Source organism: Neomonachus schauinslandi, chromosome 9 (assembly GCF_002201575.2).
Source record: "Neomonachus schauinslandi chromosome 9, ASM220157v2, whole genome shotgun sequence".
Taxonomy (NCBI): Eukaryota; Metazoa; Chordata; class Mammalia; order Carnivora; family Phocidae; genus Neomonachus; species Neomonachus schauinslandi.
The window spans coordinates 27,312,296-27,324,690 of record NC_058411.1 but is presented as its reverse complement, the minus strand read 5'-3'; the positions used below and the strand labels follow the sequence as shown (position 1 = coordinate 27,324,690).

Sequence of the window (12,395 nt, the reverse complement as noted above, 5' to 3'; positions counted from 1 at the left end):
TTTCTTTTACTGTGGAGTATGACCTTATTTTCTCTCCTCATTCTAGCTCCTGCTAGCTCTCCCTTGTGAATCTCCTAATTGCTCACCATTTCCAGAACTTGTCGTTTCTCCCGTTTCACTCAGTGTGTCTCTCGCCACAGTGTCGGGGTGCAGTGTAATCATTTATCCCTGGATGCCTCACAGATCCCAGTCGCCAGAATTCATATAATAATAAAAGTTAGCATTTATTGAGGCAATTTAGTATGTGTCAAGTACATGTACATTGTCTCTTTTAGTCCTCAACGATACTTATGAATTAGATACTGTATTTATTGGCAAAGAAATAGGGGATTAGAGAGTTAAACAACTTGCCCAATATTACACAGCTAGGAAACGGCAGAGTTGGGATTTGAATTCCGGTCAGACCCAAAAGCTCTTATAAGGATTTTGTTTTCAAATGCTGACAGCTCAGTTTATCTTAAATGTCAAAGTGACCGCAGATCTTTATTAGTAGTGACAACAGTAATTAAAGCTCCCGATTTCGGCTTACCATGAGGGCTGACTATGTGCCAGACACCATGCTGAATATATTTAACTTGTGTCTCAGTTCTCACAGTAACCTTTTGAGATTGTATTATGTTAATTTAATTTAAATTTTTTAAAAGATTTATTTATTTTAGAGAGAGAGAGCACACTTGAGCGTTGGGGAGGGGCAGAGGGAGAGAAGCAGACTCCCTGCTGAGCAGCATGGGGTGGGGGTGGAGGGCCCTTGATCCCATCACTCTGAAATAATGGTTTGAGCCAAAATCAAGAGTCGGATGCCCAACCCACTGAGCCACCCAGGCACCCCGGAATTCCTCCCTTTTCTAAATATTTATAGCACTTTTTTGTACAGGAATTTATATTAAAGTTATTTATGAATACATTTATCTCTCACACTAGTCTGTGACCCTTAGATAGGAACTGCCATCTCTGATTTTTTTCTCACTTTTTATTTTGAAATTATTACAGTCTCATGAGAAGTTGCGAAAATAGCACAAAGAGTTATGTTGTGTGCCTTACCCAGCTTCCCCAAAAAGTGACATCCTCTGTAGCCACAGTACGATATCAAAACCAGAAGGTTAAGAGTACTATCAGTTAGTCTACAGGCCTTATGTAGTTTTTACCATACATCTTTGATTTAAAATAACAATGTAATATTGTAGGGTGCCTGGGTGGCTCAGTTGGTTAAGCGACTGCCTTCTGCTCGGGTCCTGATCCTGGGGGTCCTGGGATCGAGTCCAGCATTGGGCTTCCCTTGCTCTGCGGGGAGCCTGCTTCTCCCTCTCCCTCTGCCTGCCACTCTCCCTGCTTGTGCTCTTTCTCTGTCAAATAAATAAAATCTTAAAAAAAAACAAACAACAGGGGCGCCTGGGTGGCTCAGTCGTTAAGCGGCTGCCTTTGGCTCGGGTCATGATCCCAGGGTCCTGGGATCGAGCCCCGCATCGGGCTCCCTGCTCTGCGGAAAGCCTGCTTCTCCCTCTCCCACTCCCCCTGCTTGTGTTCCTACTCTCACTATCTCTCTCTCTGTCAAATAAATAAATAAAATCTTAAAAAAAAAATTAAATTAAAAAAACCAGCAATGTAATATTGTAGACAATAAAAATTACAGAGAAGCACAAAGAAAGGAAATCATCCATAATAGCACTATTCAGGATGTAACTACTTTTAGCATATTGTTATAGATTTTTCTTTGTACCTCTGACTGAATATCTGTTTTCATTTGTTTGGGTTAGATAGTAGGACTATGTAAAACCTATTTTATAACCTTTAAAAATCTGTACTTTTTAGTGGATTTAGAAACTGAATCATAAAAAGAATGGTATAAAGTAAAAAATCCTGACAGCATATGTGATGTTAATCTTGATATCCTCAAAAGGGATGGGATCACTGAAGAAGGTGGGTCAGTGTAGCTGGGGGTCAGCCCTTGAGCCAGGAAGGAGAAGGAAGTATGATGCTCAGAGGTCGCCACTCTAAAGAAGAGGGTAGGGCTGTCTGGTGGGCTGTTGGCTAGGAGACCATTGAGAGGTGACACTTATTGGGTAGATAGCCCCACTGAAACTACATAGCCCGAATTCAAGAAATCTGAGCAAGTCATTGGAAACTGGATAGGTTAATGGAAAAAGAGAGTAATAGATAGTTCATCAGAAGGCTGACTCTTTATGTCATTTTCTGTCTCCAGGAGAGAAGCCTTTCCTTTGTGAAGCCCAAGGATGTGGCCGTTCCTTTGCTGAGTATTCTAGCCTGCGAAAACACTTGGTGGTTCACTCAGGTACTAGAACCCGTGCCTTTCATAGATTTCAGGGAAGGTAGAGAACCAAAAGGGTAAAAGGGTGGTGGTGGTGGGGAAATGGTATAAAGAAATCTAGAAAGAAACAAACTGTTCAATATAAAGTTTACTTCTCATGACAGAATCAGAAATGAAGGCTCTTGATAATTGGATTAAAAGGGTTGTATAATCAAGGGGGGAAAACCTAATTGCTTTATTCTCAGCTGAGCCATTGATTGAATTGCTTTCTAATCCAGAGCTTTTCTGAGGAGATCAGAAAATTTATTTGGGGGGGTGCCTGGGTGGCTCAGATGGTTAAGCATCTGCCTTCGGCTCGGGTCATGATCCCGGGGTCCTGGGATCGAGCCCCACATCGGGCTCCTGGCTCAGCCGGGAGTCTGCTTCTCCCTCTCCCTCTGCCTCTCTCACTGCTCATGCTCTCTCTCTCTCTCTGTATCTCTGTGTCTCAAATGAATAAATAAAATCTTTAAAAAAAAAAAAAAAGAAAGAAAATTTATTTGGCACTGTGTTGGGTGCTTAATAAGTTACATCAGATATGGGCCATGGAGGTTATTCAAAGCAGAGATTGCCAAGGCAGAAGTGAACTCAAGAGTGGAGAGGGATTCTAGAATGGAATCAAGTAATTGTTCAAATGGTTAGCCATGGGAAGTATAGGGAAGCCAGAACAGGAGGAGTGGAGAGAAGGAACTGGAAGTTATTTGTGATGAGGACAGCAAAGCAGTTCAGTGGGAGCGAGGGAGTTGGAGAGGTGTAAGCAATCAGGGATATGAATTTCAGAGTTGAGCTCTTACTTGATGACAAGTTCTAAGCAGAAGGTGACAAACTGTTAACCTGTGGGTTAGATGTGGACTTCCAGGTATGTTTTGCTTGGCTTGTAGAGTGTTTTTATTTTATCTTACTTAATTTTATTGTATAAAATTATGTCAAACATACATAAGAGTAGAGAAAACAAAGACATTTTCTTACATAACAACAATACTGTTATCATACCTTTCAGAATTAACAATTCTTTAGTTTTATCTCACACCCAGTGCATGTTTAGTTTTTTTGCAGTTGTCTCAAAAATGTCTTTTACAATGGGTTTGTTTAAATCAGGATCCAATAAGGTTTAATTATTGTACTTAGTTTAATTATTATACTTAGTAAGCCTTCTTTAATCTAAATCTGCTTATAGCGACTTTTTTTTTTCATGCCATAGACTTATTGCACTACAGTTAGTTGGGTTTTATGGAATGTCCCACATTCTGGATTTGTTGGTTTGCTTCCTTTTATGTTATTTAACTTGTTCCCTTAGATTTCCTATAAATGGAGGTAAGCCCTAAAAGCTTCAAAGGTTCAAAGATTTGGCAAGGATGTGTTATAAATGGTTGTATGTGTTTCATTTTGTATCATCATATCAGGAGGCACGCAGTGCTTGGTTGTCAGAATTTATCAGTGGGTTCAGGTGGTAACACCCTGATCTTCACATTGTTAAGTTCCCTAGCACCTTTTGCCGTATGGTTTCATGAGTGATGCCTGAATTGGTTATTTCATTAGGATTGTAAAATGGTGGTTTTCTAATTCTGTCATTCTGTTCACATCAGTTGGAATTCTTTGTATAATAAGTGTCTTCTCTATCCAGTAGGGCTATTAATTTGCACAGGAAAGGCAGGAAAAACGTGTGTTCCTTTTCTTTTCATTTCTTTTAATTATGAATTTTCAAAATAAGAAATTGGTGCTCTTGGGCGCCTGGGTGGCTCAGTTGGTTGAGCGACTGCCTTCGGCTCGGGTCATGATCCTGGAGTCCCTGGATCGAGTCCCGCATCGGGCTTCCTGCTCGGCGGGGAGTCTGCTTCGTCCTCTGACCCTATCCCTTCTCAGGTGTTCTCTCTCTCTCATTCTCTCTCTCTCAAATAAATAAATAAAATCTTTAAAAAAAAAAAAAAAGAAAGAAATTGGTGCTCTTGTTTCTTCTAGTAAATTCATGGGTTTCTGTGTAGTCACTGTGTATCAATCCACTGTAGTTCTCTTTGAACAGCTTTTTTGATGTATAATGCATATACCTTAAAGTTCATCCATTGTAAGCATACAAATCAGTGATAGAAAATATACAGAATTGTACAGTCATCACCACAATCCAGTTTTAGAACAATTCTGTCATACCAGAAAGTTCTTTTGTGCCCCCTGGTTGTCAGTTCCTGCTCCCACGCCCAGATCCAGGCAACTACTGGTCAGCTTTCTGTCTCTATAGATTTTCCTTTTCTGGAAATTTTCTGGCCATTTCACTTACTTTGGCTACCTACTAATCTCCTATAGGCATGTGTTTCTGACCCCAGCTCCAAGTGTCATTGTCTGAGTAGGTGGAAGAGTGACTGAGAGCTTTGGACTTGAGGACACAGAGGATAGTTCAGATCACAATGTAGAAGAACCACCGGTGTAAACGCTGACGGCTGTGAGAGTGGTGGCAGGAAGTGGGATAAGGGGGTATTCTGAACCCAGGGTTGGAATCCTTGAGGATGGTACATGTTCTGGAGCTCCATGGAATAATGTATCTGGAAAAGGAAGGAAATATTCTGTGTGGCTGCCATGATCTGATATCAAAGAGGTTGTGAAGGCAGCAGTACAGTGGGTACTGTAAGGATAGGAGCTGGGAGCAATGAGCATACTAAGTCCTGCTGGTGAACTCTTCCTGCCTTCCCTGGTGTATGAAGGTTTTGAGGCTGGGGACCTCCAGGGCTGGGTGGAGAATAGGCAAAGGAAAAGCCTCTTCTGTTTAGTTTAACATTCTCTGAACTTCTCTATCCAGGTCTTGAGTCCATTCTCTTGATGTCAGAAGTGTACCCTATTTTTTTTTGGCTACCTTGTCTTAACCTGCTCTCTGTTTCAGGAGAGAAGCCTCATCAGTGTCAAGTCTGTGGGAAGACCTTCTCTCAGAGTGGGAGTAGGAATGTGCACATGAGAAAGCATCATTTGCAGCTGGGAGCAGCTGGGAGTCAAGAGCAGGAGCAAACTGGTGAGGAGAGAAGGTGGAGTGGAGGGCTGTATCTTCTGGGTCCAAAAAGCCAAATAACTGGCCTATCTGGTTATCTGGAAATTTTCAGATTCTGTGTTAGGGAGAGAGACCTAGTCTCATTTGATGGACTAGTGGTTTCCAAATATAGCTCTACAGTAAAATCTGTAAGCTTTTAAAATGTATATATTTGTATTGCCTGTCCACCCCTCCCCCCCAAATAGAACAAAACAGTTCAAACTGATAACTGAAATTATTTGGGAGTAAGATCCCAGAATCTGTAGTTTTGGTTTCTGTAGTAAGTGTAATGGTAACTAGTGCTGATCCATGAACCAGCATTTGAGTATTACTGTAATAAAGTCTTCTGTAAGACGAGGGTTTAAACATTTTTTACATACCATTCATGATTCCCTTTTTACCCTAACTTAAATTTGATAACTCGTTTTTATTATTTTTTTTCCATGTCTTTAATCAATTATTTCATTCCATATACTCCTTTCCAAGGATGTATCCTTCCCATTTCATATATTAATTCTCCACATGCTGATCGCAGGCAAGGATATTTATCTATGAGGCTCCACCCTTCCCTTCTAGGTTTATTCTTGCTCCCCAAAAGTAGATAGCATCCAAGATACAGGTTAACTTCCAGTTCTGAAAGGAAAGGCCAGCTTCCTGTGAAGGAAAATGGGGCCCAGGCACAGCCTGGCCTGCAGCGTGTCTCTCACATCCTGTTCTCTGTGCAGCTGAGCCACTAATGGGCAGTAGTTTGCTTGAAGAGGCTTCAGTAACCAGTAAAAACCTGGTGCCTATGAATTCCCAGCCCAGCCTTGGTGGAGAGTCCTTGAACCTACCAAATACCAATTCTATCCTAGGAGTTGATGATGGTAAGACTTTCAACTCTCCTTTATTTGGGGGAAAATGGGCTGCAACTAGGGACTAAGGAATGGGGTTGTCTCCAGAATGAAGGTTTTAATTAATTTCATTTCTCGTGAGTGGTTGTGGTATGATTGCGTAGCATTTGTGTTCTTTGTCTCTGGGATGGATAAGTGAATCTGTTAAAAAAAATATTTTTTTTGTTGAACAGATGATGTAACGAAAGAATAAAGAGAAAAAAATTTAAGAAAAAAATTATCCATAATCTTAGCATCCTAGCCCAACTATTTCTATCTTTCCTATTGCAGTTATGGAAGAACTTAACTTTTAAAACATTTAAACAGAACATAACCAGGTTTTACAGAGGAGATATAAAGCAATTTCTCCATACCTTCAAAAGCCATATCTTCTGGAGAAAAGAAAGGGCTCTCTAGGAAACAGTTGCTCCTCTCTGGTATAGAAATTTCACCCAAGTTACACAGGCCAGGCCCTCTTCTCTGAAAAACTTAACAGGTGAGGTCAGCATGCATTTATTCAGTGCCTACTGTGTGCCTGGCACCATGTGAAAGATAAAAGTAGAAACCAGGGACCTTAAAATCTAGTTGAGAAGTCAAAACTTACATATGGGAAACAACATTGAGTGAATAGAAGATAGTATGTAAGTAAATGCTAAATTACACAGTACAGTCTGGAAGAGCAGTATCTATTGAAAGCCCCGTAGAAGAAACTTTGATTTATTAGAGGCCTAAGTAGTTTATGTATAAACTATTTCAGAAGATTTTTACAGTGATCCCACTAATGAAGTCCGAGATCCTGTGTTTTAGTTACTTGTATCCCACTCAGTCAGTTTTGTGTATAAGTGACCATGTTTGTGTAAACTTCTGTGCGGAGTCTACACGGCCCAGCATGCTTCCACAAGCCTCCTCCGTTTTGTAATATGATACTAGAGCATAGTTGAAGCGTGGGACACAGAAATTGCATGGAACTACTTTGCCATTCTTAAGGGAGAAAGTGTCAAGGGAGGAAGGGACACTGAATAGGAATTTTGAAGCCAGATTTAAGTTCTTAACTTCTGCGTAGTATGCTGTATATCGTTGGTGGCTGCTTTAAGGGTAAGCTCTGGTCCTGGGATCCGCCTGCCTCAGCAGCTTTTGCCCTGTTTCATGCATGGCTAATCCAGCTAACAGTGCTAAAGCCATACTACTCAAAACTGGTATATTGAAAAATGGTCAACTCTTATATATCATTTCTTCCCATCCCCCTTTTGTGATACTCTCCAAATTCACTGGTAATGATGATTATTATCAGACAGGAATTAATTTGGAAGAAATACAGGAATATGGGTTTTTCAGGATGGGAGAGGCTTGATAATGCAGGTGGGTATATCTGTAGATTCATTTTTTGTTGAAACATTCTCTGCTGTTTCAGAGGTGCTTGCTGAAGGATCCCCACGTCCCCTGTCTTCAGTGCCTGATGTGACACATCACTTGGTGACCATGCAGTCAGGGAGGCAGTCATATGAGGTTTCTGTCTTAACTGCCGTAAATCCACAGGAGGTAAATCTGTCTCTTGCCTTTACTTTGTTTCTGTGGAGACTAATTTGGACAGTGGCTGGGAATCTAGTTTTGATGATCTGAAAATTACTCCATTTTCCCTTTCCTGGAAACTTTGTCTAGAATATCTTCCTTTAAGCCAAGCATGAGTCCAGCTTAACTTAAGCTTGATTGTTAGGGTCTCCTGGATTGGGAGATTGGTCACTCATGACTGGGTCTCTCAGCTTTAATTTCCTTTATATACATACCTTACTGAATGATATCTGCTCCTACTGTTCTCTGCCTAGGACATGAGGATGCTGCTTTTATTTTGTAAAGAAAATATCCTGGACAGAGTGGTCCTTGAGCAAAAAAGATAGTGGCAAAATCATGGAAAATAATCATTGTTCATTTTATTAGGGTCATATGTCTGGGAGATACCAGGCTGAACCAACTGGGCCTTTAGGGACGTGTTCACTCGCTTGTGGAATGAGAACCATCATCTAAATCGGGGAGAGGTTTTAGGTTGCTTCTAAGCATTCCCAACTCTACGATCTTAGCTCTAACCCAGAAAACAGAATGAAAACCAGTCAGGCTTCTAGAATCTTAGGGTATAGTAGATGACTTACTTCATCATGAGCTCATTTCATATGCATAAACTTTTGCCAAAACCCATGTATCTTGGATGCCTTCATATTATAGTAACTCTTACAGTGCTCTCCCGTCTTTTCCCCTGACCTTTTCATTATAACCTGATACCACAAAATCAGCTGTTCCAGTATTTAGATGATTGCATCCTATATTAAATATTCCGGATTATTCTGTAAGATTCCTGGGGATGCCCAAGATCACAGGGCTCTGGACATGCATGTTAATGATTCTGCCAGAACCTTTCCTTGTATTCATCATTGTGACCCATTGTCTGAGTCTTGCTTATATTATATTCAAAGTTTTTTTGCTATTGATTCTCTTGGTTCTTTGCTAAGCCACCTTCTCCTGGCTACTGTTTGGGAACATATCTCACCTATGAAGACTTCCTTTATTATTTCCCCTCTTCATTTATGTATTTTAAAATTTTTATTATGAGAGTTTTCAAAGAGTATAGTGAGAGAAAGTATAATGAACTCATGTACGTATCCCCCCAACTTCAACAGTTAACTTTCTACTATTCTCTCTTCCCGCCTACTTCTTACTGTTGCTGTTCTGTTTGTGCTGGAGTATTTAAAAGCACATCACAGACATACCATTTTATTTGTAGATATTTCAGCACATACCTCTAACAGATAAGTATTTTTTCATAACTATAATGTCTTCATCATACCCAACAGAATTAACAATCATTTATTGATATCCTCGAATACTTAGTCTGCGTTCCTTTTTTATTTTTTCTCAAAATGTCTTTTAATGGTTGGTTGGTTTAAATTAGGATTCAAACAAGGCCCATTCACTGCATTTGGTTAATAATTCTCTTTATCTCTAATAGTCTTCCCCACCCTCCACTCCCTACCCCGTTTTTTCAGAATGACCTAACTATTTTTTTTTTTTTTTTAAGATTTTACTTATTTATTTGAGACAGAATGAGAGAGAGAGAGAGAGCACATGAGAGGGGGGGAGGGTCAGAGGAAGAAGCAGGCCCACTGCCTAGCAGGGAGCCCGATGCGGGACTCGATCCCAGGACTCCAGGATCATGACCTGAGCCGAAGGCAGTCGCTTAACCAACTGAGCCACCCAGGCGCCCTGACCTAACTATTTAATAAGAATTTCCCACCTTCTAGTTTTGGCTGATTGACTCCTTTTGTTTAATATATTTCTCTATCTACAGATTTCCTAAAAACTGGTAGTTAGGAGCTTAGATTCATGTTCTTTCTGCTTTTATGAACTGTGATTCTTCTATAAAAGAAATATTTCTCTCATCAACTATTGGATTGCTCTAAAATAGTTCAGAAAAATCATCTCCTTTTTTATCTAGTGGAAATTATTATCCTGACAAACCAGTCCACAACACTCAGGCTTTTCCTTTTTTATATTTGAAACCTTGGAGCTTTTCTCTCCTGTACTGCTAAATACCTTTTTTTTATTGAAGCGTTTCAGGTTTTCTCAAACAAATGCCAGATGTATAAAAACGTAGTCAACAGATACTTCATACCTAATGAAGTGCAAGGCCCTCTGTTGGGTACTAAACAACAGTAAACAAAGTCTCTGCCTCAAAGAGCTTAGTCAGACTTCGGACCTCTGCCTTTTATAACTGTGCAAAATGGTGCCCCTGGAATTGTGCTGTACAGAGAGAATGGGAAGGGTGGCAGATCAATAAATGGGGCAATTTTTTACATAGTGTAGTAAGTACTAGGTAGGGGGAAGTCAGGGAGTAAGTTTTAGAGTTTAAGTTGAGACCTGAGGGATGAATAGCAGTGATCTTGATGGGTAAGTGGGAGGGATTGGAAGAAAATAACAGGCAGCAATGAGTACAAGGGCAGAGGTGAGGGAGCAGGGCACAACTATGGAACCACAGAGGGTTGAGTAAGATGGAATGTGGAATGGAAAGTGAGAGCAGGAAGGATAAGCTGGTTTCTCTCTTGAAGGGCCTTCACTTCAAGGACATGATTTTATCCTGGGGACAGTGGAGAGCCACTGCATGGTATTAAGCCAGGTATGACATGGTCAGATTTGTGTGTGCAAAAAGTCCAGTAATAGCACATTTGTTACCCTCGGACCTAGGCACATGGGTCTTGGATTCAGGGTGTCCTTGTCTGGGTGATGCTTACTCACAGCCTCAGACAGACACAATACCACAGACCACCTATAAGAAACAAAAGAAAACTCGGCCTTCACCCCAGGAGGACACTAAGGGCGTACAGGCCCTAAGCACCCAATTTCATGATGGAAGCCCTAGACACTTCATAGAAAAATATTAACAACACAAAGGGGAAAGTGCTCCCCTTAGTGTAGCTGAAAATCCTAGACGATTACTTTTCCCCTCATGGGTCGTCGCATGTTTACAAACACACCCTCTGTCTGAACCTCACTTCTGTGTTTCTTTCACTGTTACCTCTATTATTTTCCTCTTATCACAGGCATTCCCACTGCTCATCCCTCCTTTTCCTTATCATGGCAGGCTTACCACATCCTCTGATACTGTCATTTTTTTTTTTTTTTTTTTTAAGTTTTTTTTTTTTTTTTTTTTTTTTATTTGAGAGAGAGAATGAGATAGAGAGCATGAGAGGAGGGAGGTTCAGAGAGAGAAGCAGACTCCCTGCCGAGCAGGGAGCCCGATGCGGGACTCGATCCTGGGACTCCAGGATCATGACCTGAGCCAAAGGCAGTCGCTTAACCAACTGAGCCACCCAGGCACCCGATACTGTCATTTTTTTAAACCTACAAGCCCCTCAAGGCTCCAGGTTTAGTCCTCTTCCTCATCTAAGCTCCTGGTACTAACTGACTTTCCTCCAGTGACTGAGAAATGTTGATTCCTTAGGGATTCGCAGATAGAAGAAAGCTATTTGCAATCCTTTTTTTTTTTTTTAATAATTTTTTAAACAAGATTTTATTTATTTTAGAGGGAGTCAAAGAGAGAGCAGGTGGAGGGGCAAAGTGAGAGAGGGTCTTAAGCAGACTCTTAGCTGAGCTCGGAGACCAATGAGGGGCTTGATCTCACAACCTTGAGATCATGACCTCAGCCAAAACCAAGAGTAGGACGCTTAAGCGACTGTGCCACCCAGATGTCCCGGCTATTTGCAATTCGTAAACCAACACGTCCATTTCAAATTCTGGTTTTGGAGATAATCACACATTGTAGATCAGACCTGTAACCTCTAAGAATTTACTGATGCACTTGCACTTGAACTTCTGTAAATATGCTCTAAAAATAAGCTTATCAATATCGGAGGGGCGCCTGGGTGGCTCCGTCGTTAAGCATCTGCCTTCGGCTCAGGTCATGATCCTCAGGGTCCTGGGATCGAGCCCCACATCGGGCTCCCTGCTCAGCGGGAGGAATCCAGCTCAGCTCCCTCTCCCTCTGCTGCTCCCCCTGCTTGTGTTCTCTCTGTGTCTGTCTCTCTTTGTCAAATAAATAAAATCTCTAAAAAAAAAAAGTAACATCAGAGAATAACCAAAGCAAGTATCAGAAATTATCATGGGAGGGGCACCTCGCTGGCTTAGGTCGGTAGAGTATGGGACTCTTGATCTCAGGGTGGTGAGTTTGAGCCCCATGTTGGGTTGTGGAGATTACTTAAAAAATAAACAACGATGTGGATGGAACTGGAGAGTGTTACGCTGAGCGAAATAAGTCAATCAGAGAAAGACATGTATCATATGACCTCACTGATATGAGGGATTCTTAATCTCAGGAAACAAACTGAGGGTTGCTGGAGTGGTGGAGGGTGGGAGGGATGGGGTGGCTGGGTGATAGATATCAGGGAGGGTATGTGCTATGGTGAGTGCTGTGAGTTGTGTAAGACTGTTGAATCACAGATGTGTACCTCTGAAACAAATAATATATGTTAAAAAAAAAAAAAAGAAGGGGGCGCCTGGGTGGCTCAGTCGTTAAGCGCCTGCCTTCGGCTCAGGTCATGATCCCAGGGTCCTGGGATCGAGCCCTGCATCAGGCTCCCTGCTCCGTGGGAAGCCTGCTTCTCCCTCTCCCACTCCCTCTGCTTGTGTTCCCTCTTTCGCTGTGTCTCTCTCTGTCAAATAAATA

At 41.4% G+C, this 12,395-nt stretch overlaps 1 protein-coding gene across 3 annotated transcripts in view; it reads left to right on the top strand.

Annotated features, from left to right (window-relative positions):
* ZNF410 (zinc finger protein 410) overlaps window positions 1-12,395 on the top strand; it is a 42,789-nt gene that overhangs the window by 26,559 nt on the left and 3,835 nt on the right. For 2 of the 3 annotated variants that reach the window (XM_021679783.1, XM_044918026.1), the window contains 4 exons: window positions 2,201-2,290; window positions 5,175-5,300; window positions 6,041-6,181; window positions 7,599-7,726. In XM_021679783.1, coding sequence (XP_021535458.1) covers window positions 2,201-2,290; window positions 5,175-5,300; window positions 6,041-6,181; window positions 7,599-7,726 — 485 coding nt within the window. The remainder of the gene's footprint in view (window positions 1-2,200; window positions 2,291-5,174; window positions 5,301-6,040; window positions 6,182-7,598; window positions 7,727-12,395) is intronic. The other variant, XM_044918025.1, reaches the window with a different exon arrangement.